The sequence below is a fragment of the Ixodes scapularis genome, unplaced genomic scaffold (assembly GCF_016920785.2).
Source record: "Ixodes scapularis isolate PalLabHiFi unplaced genomic scaffold, ASM1692078v2 PGA_scaffold11__112_contigs__length_91849675, whole genome shotgun sequence".
Lineage (NCBI taxonomy): Eukaryota > Metazoa > Arthropoda > Arachnida > Ixodida > Ixodidae > Ixodes > Ixodes scapularis.
Window position 1 is genome coordinate 49,651,701 of NW_024609837.1, and position 16,082 is coordinate 49,667,782.

The 16,082-nt window shown below is 45.5% G+C and overlaps 1 protein-coding gene across 1 annotated transcript; it reads left to right on the forward strand.

Moving 5' to 3' along the window:
• Window positions 1-9,870: 9,870 nt before the first annotated feature.
• On the forward strand, window positions 9,871-15,502 carry LOC120844135 (plexin-A2). Its single transcript, XM_040215754.3, has 3 exons — window positions 9,871-9,978; window positions 13,006-13,965; window positions 15,251-15,502. Exons 1-3 carry the CDS (start codon window positions 9,871-9,873, stop codon window positions 15,500-15,502), a joined length of 1,320 nt encoding a protein of 439 aa, XP_040071688.1.
• Window positions 15,503-16,082: the final 580 nt, after the last annotated feature.

Here is a 16,082-nt window from a genome sequence, read left to right on the forward strand (position 1 = left end):
CTCGCTAATTGCAGTGGAAACTTTTAGCTAAATTTAGTAAGAATTCAGCGAAAATTTCCTGCTAAATGGCATGCGCGGAGGAGACGAGGAGGGGGGGTACGGAGGAGGAGGAGAGGCATACCCTCCCCTCCTCCTCCTCAAGAGCTGCGTTCGAATTTCTCAATACAGAGATTTGTAAACGTCTATCATTTTTTGTTCAACGTCTATTTCGCAAAAATATATGACGCAACATGGAGGACCCAGTGTTGGCATAGCCCCTTTGCCAACACAGGTACTATTAAGTTACTGAATGCTTCTTACCCTAATGAATAGTATGAAATAAAGCGGGGCGACTTGCAGTCACAAATAATTCGAATATGTGTTTGCCTCTCCTGAAATTTAAGGAGTCTCAAGTATTTTAACTCACATTTGCTTAACGTCAGAACAGGCTAAAAAGAATATAGGATACTAAAACAACCGTCTTTCTTAGCAAAAAAAAGAAAAAGAAAAAGATACCTCTGCCTTTCGGTGATGAGGCGGCTTTTGCAAGAAATTCTACGACCAGTTCGTTGTTTGTGAAGATTTCTTTTTGATTTTATTTTGCAAGTGTAGCAGAAGCTTTATTTAAATAGTTGCAATGAAATATCGCATACCAAGAAAGATGTGAGCAATCGCATTTTTCATGAAGGGGCGCTCTGCCGAAATCATTCCTTACCTCTAAAATCACTGGGCAGTTGCACAAGAAATACAAAAGAAACACAAACTCCCGGTCGCCCTGCTCACTCCGGCTAGACGTTCTTTTGTTTTGATAACTCCCTGTTGGTGCGAAAGCAAAATGGCATTGACGGGGTTATTAGGGTATAAAGTCACACATGATGGGGAAAACTGCTCAGAAAACACGAACTACGAGGAAAAACACGACAGGACAGTGCTGTATGTGTATGTTCCTCTTCGTAGTCCGTGTTTTCTGAGCTGTTTTTCCTTATCATGTATAACGTCAACCAACTCGCTCAGTTCACCACCATATTGCATGAAGTCACCTGTGGGACTGCAATTTTAATTGGTCATGATTGAAGCGTTGCAGTAGTCAAAGCCGGCATGCATTTCTACAACTAGAGGTGCATCATTACAGTCATGATAGCAGCGAGCTCGGCTTGTTTATGTGATCCATATTAACGTGGTGAATGCCTATAGGTGGTCCTAGGCGAGCCAATATGAGCATCGATGCAAAGCAGGTGAAAGCAATCCCCTTGAGTTACCATCTGCGGTGCATTCTTATGTGCCTCCCTCCGATGGTGTACTTTCTGCGGTCGCGTAATCTGGTGATGTCAGGTTATGCTAAAACAGAGTCGACTGTAACCTGCCCCCGGCATTTTCCATGAGAGCGCGGTACGCCATCTTCTGATCGGCTTGACGGCACCTGACGAGTTTAACAGGAAACCACAGCAGCGCCAAAAGGCAACCGCCAAGTCGAGGAAACAACCAGACCAAACGATATTATTTGTTATGTTCGTTTCTTGCCTATTTGTGCTCCTGTCTTTTAGAAGGGCTATGGTCACGTCGACTAGCCCAAGTGTTATGCTCTTTCACCGCTTACCTTCGCGAAGAGCATTCACGTAAGTGAGGCACGCGACGGTCTTGTAGAATGAAGTCAATAATAACTTAGTGACCATCTTCACAGGTAACGACAAAGTAATTTAAGATATTAATCTAGTATTTTATTGAATTTTATTGGATTCTAATGCGTCATTTTTCGTTAGTTGAGATAGAATTCCAGGTTTTATTGTTCACGGGACGCGCAAGAAGATTCATTTATCTCGATCTATCAAACTTCGCTTTGAGAACGCTGGCAGTTAAAAGGAGAACGTTGGCCCGCCTGCGCAGAGTTATAAGTCACAAGTTTGTACGCTGAAAAATCTTAAACGAAAAAGTGCCCAAATTTCAGTTTGCCCTTTTCAAAAAAACGCAGGATGTAGTAGCTGCAGTGCCAATTATTCAATTTCGGCATTGTTTCATCACAAACTCTGAACTTGTTCTGAACACGATGGCCACGTCAGCAATTCGCGTGAACTCGACTGAGCTCGCGTCGAAAACGAGTGTATTTTCAGCGGTTGGTCAGGACTCGATCCAATCACACTCTTCGTGCCGAAGAAAGGGTACCACCAATTGTACTGGATGTCGTAAAGAGAGCTGTTGATCTAGTGTTCCTGCGTATTTCTTACCTTCTTTCGTGGTTTTCAGATGTCCCTCGCTCGTTTGGCAAGTGCATCCCCACGCTGGAAGGCGCCATAGCCCTGTTCGCGCTAACAGTGCCCGACAGTGCACGCAAATGCACGTTTTAGCACTGCGTTTATTGCCGAGAGTTTAAAAAAGAAACGCCGTAACAGACCAATCATTTCGTCTTTCTGACTGAAAAAAGTTCCAAGCTACCTAGTACTCACGAAATAGTCGTGATATTTTCTTTTATGATCAAGCGCACAGAGAAAATGCATTTACGTGTTCTAATGGAAATGCATTATCGGAAGTAAGTTTTCGACTGGCTGCTTCCTGTTTCAATTTGCTATAGCTCAGTAGCAGCAGTTGAACCTTTAGCGTACATTATACTAAACCTATGTTGCATAAGGCACTTATAAGTGCTGACTGGCACCTGGCTCAAGAGCTCTAAAACAAGAAACTTTACTCTAGCCACGTGCCAAAACAGCACTCGTGACCGTTCATAACCGGCGAGTGTGACGTACTGGATGGTTTCTCCTGACATGTGGGAGACGCTAAGTCTAATGAGCGGATTGGAAATATCACCGCTCAAAACAAGGCAGTCGTCATTCTTCAATAGATTGCAGAAATTTTGCACAATATTGTTAAAACTCGAACAAGAAGGGAGCTGCAAAGAAGAGACAGCAAAGGCTTTCGTAAAAAGAGACACGGCGATAGCGTATATGTTTTTGAATGATATTCATTTGGTTTTGAGTCTTGACTTCAAACATTTAAGGTATAATTATACAGAGTGTGTGCGGGCTACCTTAGGCCCCCATATCAGGGGGAGAGAAATGCTTGACAAAAATAATCCCTGGAGAAGGGGAACAAGAGGGACAAATGACAAACACAAATCTCCAAAAACAAAAATCCGTCCGTACCAGGCAGATTTTTTTCGGTCGCGCCGCAGTCACCTAGCTGTGTTTGGAGATTTGAGTTTGTCCTTTGTCCCTCTTGTTCCTCTTCTCCAGGATTATTTTCGTCATTCTTGCCCAGCTCGCTTGCATGCATTTATTTGCATTATAATCAGAAACACTTGCGCTTCTCCGATGTTTTCCGTGTGTTTGGCTGGGCGCACGACGACTCTTGGTTCATTAGGGATCAATTCCGTGAGGGTTACGTCCTAGAAATGCCCCATTGTCATGCTTTCAAGTGAACAAAATGTCACAAGTGAAGTTATTGAGATTAACTTGAGACAAGGAGCGCCACCGACACCTCCGATGCCACCAACTCCGCCGAGCCTAGGTCATCGCAGGACAACGGCATTGGTTGACTGTGCTAACCTGCTTCTATGGGCTGGCGAAGGACGGCGCAACGCGACAAGCGCGAAAATGAGGCGCCGGCGCCGCGATGCCACGACCGGCCCGGTTCTGTACACCGATGGGCCATTACGGCACGCACAAATGCAATGTGCACGGCGATCTGGGAAAGAAACCTTGAATACCAACGTAAGCGAGTCAGAACACTACAAAATTGTGCATTACAGCGACTCGGGTCACGCCAAAGGAAGCCTTGCTTTCGGAAGATTGTCTGCTAAAACCAACACACGCGGCTGGGCGACCCCTGCGGGGAACCTTGACGCTTATCTTCGGCGCCTGGGGGAAGTAGACTTCCACCGCCGACGCTTGGTCGTTCACGAAGTAGACGATCGCGTTTAGGGATTTGTAGGTTTCAAGTCGCTCTCAGGTATACAGACCAGGCTAGACGAATAGGAAGCCCTGAAGATGCTCCCACGATACCTTCGGCAGATTGGTCATTTCTTAGAGGAAAAAGGGCTTTTTGTTCTCACCGAAAGGATCAGTAAGGCTTGTTATCCTTATTATGATAATGCAATTAAATGTAAAGGTGCAACCGAAGTACCGCAGTTAGCATTCGGCGGTGATACTTCTAAAGTACTCGCCACTCACTGCGGGTCCTCAAAAACCAGCAAAGACAATAGCCAACAGGAAGTAATATACTACCCCCGTAAGTTCTGCCATTATTTGTTTTTGTTTACCTTCATCGTTCCGTGCCCTCGCCCACAAGCTCCATTTCAATATCGTCATGCGTCTTGTATATTATATCAGCCCGTAATCATCCTTACTAGACGCGGCACCGCGGGCCTCTATGGCACGGGCTGTCGCCTTTCCGTAGTTCTCCCGAGTCATTAAATATTACTACTATTATTTCCGTACGCCCTCTATAAAACATAACAAAAACATATTTTGTGCTTATGATAAAAAAACATATAACGTATAAAAAAGGAGTAGGTTTCTTTGTATCCAATGTTCATGGCACCGTACTTGTAAAGCGAAAAAAATAAAATATATATATTTTTTATTTTTTTTATTTTACATAATTTATTTTGTTTGTTAGACGTTTGGCACAGTAAGGGAGAAACGCAAGCATGTCACGCTACGTAATGTGCAGGCTGGTCCATATCACACGAGCGAATGACATTTTAGCGGTTGACACTTTAGCGAAAAGAGGTCATTAGAGCGAATCGTCATTTGAGCGAATGACGTTTTAGCGAATATTGCTCATTTCAGCGAATAACGTTTTAGAGAGCGATTCTATTATCTTACCGAGATGCCGAGCAACTGAAACGGTAGTTGACGCTCCTCTACGAAGGCTGATGCTTTAGGAAAGGACACAGTTGAATCTAATGTGGCAATATCCTGGCCTGCTATGGTAATGATGAAGTGGAATTAGCGAAATAAGAGGAAACAAAAACTGAATGTCAGTTATGGCGGCGTCCATGCACAGCTGCTGCAAAGCGTCTATAAGCCGGCAGCGCAAGTAAAATAACGCTCGTGTGAACTCGTGATTTCGGGGCCCCCAAACGTTGGGGCTGCCCAAGGTGCCTTCATATGTACTTTGCTTGGGGTGATGACATTTTTTGTAGAGCCCGATGCCGATAACACGTGCTCTCAAGCAAAATACAAATAGCCGATAACAAAATGCCGCTATGATAAGCTACGCGCTTACGATAGTGCGTAGCTATGTTACACATAGGCGGCTCGTCTGAAGATCACGTGGCCGCTCCTAGCGGCTGCGAGTTGAAGGGTAAAGACTGCAATTATTTTTGTTTTGTTTTTTGCGATTGTTACTGCGAGGGGAGAAAACTAACGCGTTTTTTAAAAGTAAAGAAAGAACGGACTAATTGTAAGTGACATTTACGCAAAATACAAAACTCGTTTCACCGTTCCTTTTGGTGTCTGATTCTCCTTGTCGTCATAATAAGCTGCACTTCGGAGATCGCCAGAGACTCATCTACAAGAAAGCAGGCTCTAGACAGTGAGGTGTAGTCTGAGCGGCAGGAATATGGACATCGTCAACACCATGCTTTTTTTTTTTTACTATACAGTGTTTTAGATGATGTAGTGGCAAGAGCGGTGCCCGCTTACAATGGGCCGCGTGAAGGTGGCCAACGTAGATATGGCGAGTGGCGCTGCAGTTCCCAGCCCTAGGAGAATTTGTGGCATATGGCAGATGTGCGATGAGCGAAGAAAACATCGAAGCTGAGGCTGTACGCTTCTCCCGAACGTAGCACCGTAGCACTCTCCTTTGTGGTGTAGTGATGAGGAGTCTTCCCGGTTCCGTTGCCATCTCGGTCATAAATGCAAGGAAGAAGACGGACACGCACACTGCTTCGCGTCGTTCCCAAACGCGCTCGGCATTGTACCTTACACAACGCTGGTCTCCGCATCAGCAACACGATGACAAAAAACCATTCACCAGTTTATTGTTCCTTGCACCATTAAAAAAAGTCAGAGATTACTTGAGATTTCTTTGTCTATTCTTCCTTGTTATCAGTATTGCGTGGTTTCTTTCGCAGCCATTAAGCGTGCAGCCCAAGTGATAGCGTTGCTGAACGACCTGCAGTACTGGGTCAATATTAACCAAATGATCTCCATCAACAACAAGCGAATAATAAAAGTAGAGGATAGCACGCACTCTAGAGGCATTAGTGCAAAGAAAAACCTACACTTTTTCACATTAGCAATTGTTCTGCGTCGCGAAAAGCTCCAGTCGAACCACAGGAGTACACGCCGAGCAGCGCCGACGACGAGGCTGACGGGGGCACGTTCCTAGGCTCAAAATAGCAGCGCTACGATGACGTCTACGCGCAAAATTTTCACGCGGCAGCCGCCACTCTTGCCACTACAACTCTCTAGAACACAGTACTTTACTGATATACAGGAACCTTTTCTGTTGTCTTCTAGCTTGGTGTTTACGACTTCTAGTGTAGTCTAGCCACACTCTATATTTTATCGAGAGGATATACTAGTTATTATTTTCAACTGGGTGCCTGTATACGACTCTTCATATCTGGAAAAAAAGTACGTTTTGCGCGGAAACTCGTTTTTTGACTGTTACAGCTCAGGATTCAATGAGCGTATTGAATACTGCGAACAAAGAGACCCCTCTTAGGGAAAAATAGAAAAAAAGAAAAAGCGGGCCGTCCCTATCCGCCTCCTTATTATGTTTAAACAAAAAATTAAACGGCCGGGTCGCGGAATAGACAATTTTCAAAATGCAGTGCCACCTAGAGGCTCAAATATATGTCTCAATTTGTGTCTGCTAATAGCGGTTGAACCCTAGTACCACCTAATAAGGGCAGACGTACGAAAATTACGGTGTTTTTTGTTGTGCAGTTCTTTCTTTGTTCGTTTCAGTTTCTATACGCCTCGCAAGTGGGCTCATTTTCGTCTTCTGCGCACGAGAAAGAAAGTAGCGGTGACGTCAGAACGCCAAGCCCTGATTGGCTGATCGCGACCCCCTATCTGAGCGTCGTCTGCTCCTTCGCAACGTCGTCTGCTCGCAACGTCGTCTGCTCGCAACGTCGTCTGCGTCTGTCTTACCTTTCGTGCGACTTCGCCTTTCAGAGAGGGCAGACGAAATAACTCGAGCGGTACGTTGTTTTTGTCTAAAAACTAGCAGACGCGCATCAAGGAGGGAAGTCAAAGGACTCACTGGCGAGGTGTCCCGAGGCGCCGAGGTTTCTTTGGTAAGAACCGAGAGTGCGTGTTAGTGTCCGCAAGTTCCTCCCCCCCCCCCCCCCCCCCCCCCAAATACTTTTTCCCTCCTTTCGTGTGCGGCGAGACCCCTCATTCTTTAACGGCGTCGGCGGGTTGGCGCAGTTAACGTCGTGTGCTTTACGTCTGCTAGTCAAAGCGATGGCTGCTTTACCTTTCCTGCGTCTGTCGGAGATTCACCGCTTTTTCACCGGCGAGAGTCACCGTTGCCTCGGGAAACAAGGAGATAACAAGAGGAAGAAATTGACCTCTTAATCTAAAACTGAGGTCAGCGATCAAAGTATAATACGGGAAGAGTTCACAAGGGTCGCGCGGGCATATTCCATTCAGGACACCAGCCGATCGTGGGCAGACGGTCGCCGAGGCGCGGAGTGCCTGCTAGGCCCAACTGCCGTGCTCCCTTGGTCGCGTTCGGTGGAATCGTGGCCGATGGAGCTTTTCCCGGGTGTTTGTGAATCCAGCGTTCTTGTTCGTCGTGGTCTGTTTCAAGTACTTTTTACTTTTTTCTTGCTGCTTGAAGTCGGAACGCGTGAGAAGCGCACGTAGAAAAATAAACGTCCGTGGGTCGTTGCGACCGCGACGCTGTCGGCCATGCTGATTTGATCGTAAGAAGTGCGTAAGACAGCTTCGGAGCTGTCGCAGAATTTCGTCGTAACCTGCGCAAAGCTTACGAACATTTCGTTTCATGGATACGAATTTGTTCTTAAGTTATGTCTTACGCACATTTTTGGCGTAAGATCGTCTCGTGAATCTGTCCTCTGCACTTCCGAAAGTCGCAGGAAAGGCAAGACAGACGCAGACGACGTTGCGAGCAGACGACGTTGCAAAGGAGCAGACGACGCTCAGATAGGGGGTCGCGATCAGCCAATCAGGGCATAGCGCTCTGACGTCACCGCTACCCCCTGCGCAAGAAGCAGACGAACTTGCCCTCCGCATAGTCTCAAAGAACTATCACTCGGGCGAAGTGCTTACTTGAGTGAATATCTTGATAACATTCACCATATTTTATCGCCAGTATACCTATCTCGGGGCATGCCGAAGCGATGCATTCCAAGGATTCACATGGCACACTCAAATGCGTAGCGCATAGAAGTCCACTAGTGTCTTCACGCTGACATCGAACAAAAATAAAGCTGACTAATACCCCTGTCAGATGGGAAAGTAAATGTCATTTTGATCGATGTTATTCACCGCTCGGCGAATCAGCTCGTGATGCTGGTTCTGCACGTGACGTGTGCACGTGCAGCGTGGCGTATTAAACACTCCGATTGACCGAGCTGTAATGTCATTTTGCTTAAATGTCATTTAACGTGGCCGTCTGACAGGGGCATTACGCCTCACACGTTCAGGCTCCGCAGGCTCCGGATGATTTTGAAGACAGGCTCCGCCTGTCTTCAAAATCATCCGTCGTCGACTATCAAAAATCAGTCATGTGCATGTACAGATGATATAAACTTCGGATATGATAGTTGAAATGGGGAATAAATTCACGTTTCAGGAATTTTGAACAGTACCACGTTTTAGTTTTACTCACTACATCATGTTCTACACATTACATCGTAAATAACTCAGAAATATTTTACCCAGTAAAATACTGCGGTGTTGAATTGACGAACTGTTTGGAAACGTTTTATGGCGACAGCTGTCATTGGCCAGGTTCCGCAAAAGATCTGGTTTGCTTAGAGTGCAGGATGTGGCCCGCTAATTTTTGCGTTGTGACGTGACACTGTGACATTCTGAGAAGCGTTTTCCCTTTAAATTTAGTAGATTAATTTTTAAGGTAGATTTAGCGAGGACAGATTGACAACATTAAACGCCAGATCATTTGAGGCTATGTCGAATAATTTTCCCGCTAAATATATCAATAATAAAAAACATTCATTCCAAACAAAAATAGGAAACCATCGATGACTGTGATGCTCATTTTGCTGTTGAAGCTTGCTCGTTCTTCAGGAGGTCCCGCAGAAATACAATTTATTTTTCTCCGTAACGGGGAAGGGGGAGATACTATCTAGAACAAGCCTCCCCCATACTCATAAAGCCTTGCAGTTCGACGACGGAGCCATTGAGTGCCCGGCCGCAGATTTGGAACGCGAGTATCTGGTAGCACAGAGCATCACTGAGTCATTTCTCGGGGAATCTGCACGTCAGCCCCACAGCTTTTGCAGCTGCGAGGACCCGAAACACACTTGTTCGCTCGGAAGAAGTGTGTGTCGGTGTCTCGCCGCAGCGGGGCGCCATTCACGTGGCTCGTCTCTCATCCGTTATCTGCCGTTCCCCCTTTTCGATTTTGGTGGTCGCTTCTCGTGGCGATCTGCCACGCTTTGTCAGTACATAGGAGGCTATGCTGGAACACAGGACCTGCGTATGACGTCAGACGCTGCAGCGTCGAACTTGTTGTGAGACGCTGCCAATCGCGCTGGCGGTGCTGCTGACGCAAGCTAGGTGGCAAAAGACGCAGGGCTTGTCTTCTAGGTGGTGTTAAGAAAATCGAAGTTAACCTCACACCGCCACCCTTTAACGTTTCGCGCAGAACGAAGAATCCACCGTAGCTGCCATGGGAGATCCCCGCTCACGGGCTGCCCCAGGGTTCCTCCCACTTCTTCTGCTGGCAGTGCTGATGGGGTCCCGTGTCTCGGCTAAGAACGGTGTTGACCTATTCGTCTCGTCCACTTTAAGGACGTGGGCGAACGTGTCTCGCATGATCGTGGACAAGGATACCGGGAAGGTACGTTGCAACGAAGCGGCCAAACATCATAATTTTCGGACGACATTCAGTGAAGTATTTATGCTTGTTAAGGCCGAAATCTCAAGAAAGGGTTCTTGATATAAAAGAGGATCGAATAAATAAATAATTCGTGCATCGGAATAATGAGCAGAATCAAAGTATGCTTGTATATCATTATAGTCACTCTCAGCTTAGGAGGCGCAGGGCGTTCTTATGTTCACTGTCGTTGCTTTGTGATTCCTTTTTAGACTTTCTTATATCAGCTAACGTCCAAATAGCATTGACTGTGGAACGATTATATAAGTTGCACAGGACGTGCCACACCCTGCGTTTCATAAGCTCTTACTAAGTATTGTCGGTGAAACGATGTCATCTGCAGTGGCGCAGCGGGAATCGGTGAATTGGTTAAACAAATAACCGAGTAAACAATATCTGCTTCATGTGACACTGGGCATATAAAATTTTAAGCACCCTCTTCGAAGACACACTTCGGTCTAAGTAAATATGTCGGATGGGTATTTATCGATGCGTTTGCAAATGTTTCTTTTAGTGCATTTCGACAAGCACCGTATATATTCCAAAATAGGTAGACCTCTTTATTAACAAAGGCCTGTACATTTATTTCTCTGTAACGCTTAATAATAGCCATACATTTCCATTTAAGGAAGGCGCCCAGCGAATGAGAAGCACTGCTAACTTTGAAACACAAAAACGAGTTCTATGTGGATCGCGTTCTTTTTGTTACAAACGTTATTTCTGCTTTGCCTTTTGATGGTTCCCTTCGTTATTCTGAAAACACAAATAATTTTTTTTTAACATTCACAATATTTACGACGTTAGACTCAGTTCAGTTGTGACGTCACGGTCCGCTCTAGGCACCGCCAAAATATCAGTAGACCCGGGTATTACTGCTGGATTACCTTGACTGCTCGGCCGAACCATATACGTATCGGGACGGATCATGCTCGGATGAATAGTGTCTCTCTTTCCCGGCATCCGGTGCGTCTAGTCTGGCCGCTAACTCCGCCTGCTAGTAGTGCGAGCAGAGGCGCGACAGGCCCCCGGCATCGTCTGCTATTTCATCACCGCCTATCTCGTCTGCAATGCCAGTAAGATGCGTACATACGTGAAATCTGTGCGTTGGCGTCCATCAGCGCACAGACGCTAGGCCAGTCCCGCAACGAAAACAAGCACCCGCACAGCGTTCCCAAAAGTGCATACTGGCGACAGATTTTTTTTTTCTTTTTTTAAACTGCGTCGGCTGATACGATCGTTATCTAGACACCTCGGTGAACACAAAACCACTCGCACTCGTGAAAATAGATGAGCTCGATGAGCTCCGCTTCTTGAGCACTCCGCAGGCGTCGGCAGCCATATTTGTTATAGATCTACGCCAATGCGAAAAAGGCGATCTTGGGATACTTACAAAAAAAATGATTCCATCTTTATTATTTGTTTTTCTAGAATAAAAAAAAAATTATTGTCCAAACGAAATATAATTAAGGCACGAATAAACAATTTTACTACGAACAATCCACACGTCAATCATCTCTCCAACCATTGTAATCCGAGAAATGGAGCGTAGTTAACTACGTTCCTGGGCTAGGCGGGCTAGCTCCACCTAAACATACCAATTGCTAAATACTCTAAGCGCCCCGGCCCACACTCAAGGCATCATGGGAACGGTGTTCCTTCAGTTTCACAGTGGTCGGTAATTTGGACCAATTCAATGCTTAGACACTTTTGACTGTTCTCCGGAGTTGTTTTGAATATGTGTCGTGTAGATTTCCCAGACCTATCATATCACTTTTAAAATTTATTTTCAATGTCAGCGTTTTTCACACTGTGCACGCAATCCACCCTTCAACCTGGCTGAGTTGCAGAAATCTCTTTCAATATTATCATTATCATTATTCTTGTTTCTAGCAGGAATTGCTTAAAAAGCCGAGAATTCATAACAAACAAAACCAGGATTTAGCTCGGAGTCAGCGGGGCTGTTTATTGCATTTTAGAGTATCTCAGTTAATATCAGCGTATTTGAAACTGTACGCAAATTAAAATATTGTAAAATATTTCTACAAATCAGCCAGGTTTAAGGGTTGATTGCACGCGCAGTATGAAAAAGTATACATTAAATAGAAGTTTTAAAAGTGATACGACAGGGCCTCGCCAATCTACACAACGCTTATTCAGGAACACGCGTCTTTTGATTGGGCTAGTTGTTTCGTATTATACATGATTAAAATAACGCGAACACAGCGCCAGTCCTGTCGTATGTGTGCCTGTTTTCGTTCCTGTAAAGATTGCGCTTTTTGGAATCATGTCTTATTCACGATGACTTCGGATTACAGTCAAAAAAGCGTAAACGCCTAGTCGGTCGAAACTACCGATCACTAGGGAACAGTAGGAACAGCGTTCCCATGATTTCCCGCGTGCGGTACGGGGCGCTTGGTATTTACCAAATGGTCTATTGCGTCTAACGGCGTGAATATTCCGGGAAAAAAAATATTTTTCATTTCTTTGTTTTTTTAATTATTGGTCTCCGTGGGTTTTGCAGGTAAAAAAAGCGCACGGGTCTGTTAAAAAAAAGGTCCATCTCTTTTTTTAGATATATTCTCCCCATGATTGGGGCATTAGAAATTACTCTCACATCATGATTGAAACGAACCTACCGACGCTTAATATGCGGAAAAGCAACTGTTTTTATCATTAATAAATGCCTTACATTATATTCACCAAGTTTAAAAAAACATACATGGTCCACTATTATGCTCATGCTTCGTGCGTTTTTTTTTTTTTTTTTTTTTTTTTAGTTCGTATCGGCTGATACTGGAATCGCATTGACCAAGGAGAGCTAACGTGATGCTTGATGATGCCTGCGTTTTTAATGCCTTCGTTTTTTGTTTTTTTTTTAATCGTCGGTGACTACTTGTGTTACTATAGCGTCAATCCCAGAGTTACTAGCGCCAATCCCAGCTTGTAAAAAACAGTCGTGATGTCAAACCGCCTTTTATTTCTTTATTTCAGGTCTATGTCGGTGGCGCAAACAGGATCTACCAGTTGAAACCTAACCTTGAAACGGAGAGCCTGGCATTCATGGGACCCTACAGAGACAGTTCGCACTGTTCTCCGACTAGTGGCTGCCTGCCCGGCCAAGAGAAATTGCGAGACTACCATACAAAAGCAATGGCCATCGACTACTCAATCAAATCGCTCGTCGTCTGCGGGAACGTCATACGTGGCTCGTGTACTCTTCACAGTCTGCAAAACGTCAGTGACTTTCGAAGACCTTCGCACGAATCGGTGCTGTCCAGCGACCCAAACGAGTCTGCCGTCCTGTTCATATCGAACGGACCCGGGCCCCACAAGCAGGTCTTGTACGTCGGGACCAGCTGGAACACTGAAGGGTCACACGCGGTAGATGTGCCAGCCGTCTCTTCAAGAAGTCTTGATCCGAACAAAGACACCTTCTCCGTAGCAGTACAAGCTGAAAGATCGGGTACCAGGATGTTTGTGAACAGCGTCTCGCGTACGAACTTTCCGATAACTTATATATTTGGTTTCGAATTCCGGGGCTTCTCTTACTGGCTCACAGTGCAAAAGAGTTCGCTCGAAGAAGGAGCGCGGTTCATCTCCAAGCTGGTCCGCGTTTGTCAGAACGACCCAAACTACCACTCTTACACCGAGGTGGAGCTGGTCTGTCGTTCAGATAAAGATGCCCACTACAACTTGGCCCAGGCAGGCTTTGTTAGCAAACCTGGCTCGGACCTGGCAGACTCTTTGGGTTACGATGATGATGTCCTTTTCGTTGTCTTTGCGAAGAGTGAGAACGAAACGATCGACCGACCGGGAAACGAGTCTGCTCTTTGCCTATTTCCGCTGGAGGCGGTAATGCGGAATTTCACTGAAAATATCAGGGACTGCTTCAAGGGAGAAGGCAATCGAGGACTGGATTTCATTACGCCCAGTACTCCCTGTCAAAATACGGTGAGTGAATGTCGACCTTTAACAGCTGGTTTGCGTATTTTCTTTTAAGCTTGAGTACTCCTGCAAAGTACCGTCAATTGTTTCTGCTCAGCCATAAAGTGTATAACTCACCCTTGTAGTCCGTTTCCCGCATTTCCAAACCGAATTACTTCAGGGTACCATTGTGACTTGTTAACTGTATTGCCATGATGGGCAAACTTCGGTGAAATCTTCATTCAATTGTACAATTCTGATTTGTCCTTCAACATTATACGTGAGAAATTATCCTTAGTTTCAATGCCCCCCACCGGTCTTGCCAATTACATCCTTACCTTGGACCGGTCATACGATTGTAACTTCAAAAGACCCCTCCTGGTTGTTTCGTTGTAAATATTTACCCCGGAGAACAGATTGCATTGCGAAGAAAAGTTGTCGCCGAGTATAGGTGATGTTCGCCTGCTGCCAAGAACCGGGCAGTGCGCACGAGCGTCCTCTGGAAGGGTACATGTTAGCTTCTTGGGTAGTTGGTTTTTAATGCGAGAGTATGCTTTAGCTACCCCCCCCCCCCCTCCCTCCATGGTTTTGTTCGACTTTCTGACTTCCTGTTGTGCAGTAGACCATTTCAGCTCACATTTTCAGACTCCTGCACAATCGCACCCTCTTCGAAGGACCTGGCGACGATGACATCGTCGTCGGCGTCCTCCTAGAGGTCGTCTTTCCCGTTGTCCTAAATGACGTCCTAGACGTTTTCCTTCAGGTCGTCCTAAAGGTCGTCTCAGAGATCGTCCTTCAGATTGTCCTAGAGGTCGTTCTAGACGTCCTCCTGGATGTCGTCCTTGAGATCATAGTACAGGTTGTCCTTGAGATCGCCCTAAAGTTAGTCCTAGAGGTAATCGTAAACGTCGCCTTTAACGTCGTCTTCTAGGACCCAGACACATAGTGTAGCAATTTATAGGCAAGCAACAATAGTGGTTTCTGCAGCTAATTCTTATCTGCTGGGCTTCCTCGTTTGCTCGCTTCAACGCGAGACGCTTCTGTCTAATTGAAACGGCGACACACGCCGCTCCGGCAGGCGTTGATTTCGGAATCCGTTCATTTCTCTGGACAGTGGCCGAGCGGCAGAACTCGCGTCTTTTGCGACACGGGCAGTTCATGCGACTATCAAGCGCGACTCGGCGAAGCGTTAGCTCACCCCCCCCCTCCCCCTCCTTTCATTTCTTGTACCACCAGCACTTAGTTCTACCGAAATTCCGGCACTATAATACACCTATGCACCAACCAATTTTTGACTTTCATCTCCCACCAGCCTGTTTCAATAACGGACCTTTTCTGCGGCTTGGAAGTCAACACACCGCTGGAAGGAAGCAAGCCCATTACTGCCAAGTCCGCGCTCAGCTACACGGACACGCAGCTCACCTCGGTAGCGGCCACGACGATCTACAACTTCACTGCCGTCTTCTTGGGAACAAATCGAGGACACTTGAAGAAGGTGAACTATATTTTTAACAAACCCGTTCAGATATTGATATTTTTCGTTTGCATATTAAAGGCTCACTAAACTCGCGTAAAACATTTGTAAGCTTCTAGAGAGCACATCTATGTAACAAAACAAACTTTCCCCAGAATATTTTTTTTTGGGACTTGTCAGATTAACGTTCCATGAACCAATACGGTACAATATAATGCAAGGCAATTCATTACGTATTTTTTAAATCTTAGAATTCACAATTAATTGCTTACATGCGTAAAAACGATCGTGCGTGGTACGCAGAGGTAGCGGTACTAAAGAAAAGAAGTAACCTATCAAGAACACATTTCGGGTGCTCAACGACATCGTGCATCCAAAACGCTGAATTTTGTAGAGCACTTTGGACGCTCATTTTGTGTATCATTTTAAATTGAGGGGAATTCCGAAACATAGGGTCGATTTCGGTATGAGCGTCTCAACACAGAAGCCCGATTAAAAATCACTTTACCTCAAAATGTGTCTCGCAATGTAATTTTTTTTTTTGTCCGGAAACGTTGACGTTTTTCCATATGTGTCCTATTTAGGTACTGATTTTTTATGGAAGGGGAGGGTAGTTTAAATGAGTTTATACATTTTTCTCAACAGTGTGCTTCCTTTCAACCACTTTTTT

Bases quoted from the DNA above. Each gene is read 5' to 3' on its own strand.
- LOC120844135 (XM_040215754.3), top strand. From the start codon at position 9,871: ATGGGGTCCCGTGTCTCGGCTAAGAACGGTGTTGACCTATTCGTCTCG. The intron at 9,979-13,005 runs GTACGTTGCAAC...TCTTTATTTCAG, and splicing joins TGGACAAGGATACCGGGAAG to GTCTATGTCGGTGGCGCAAA. The intron at 13,966-15,250 runs GTGAGTGAATGT...ATCTCCCACCAG, and splicing joins GTACTCCCTGTCAAAATACG to CCTGTTTCAATAACGGACCT.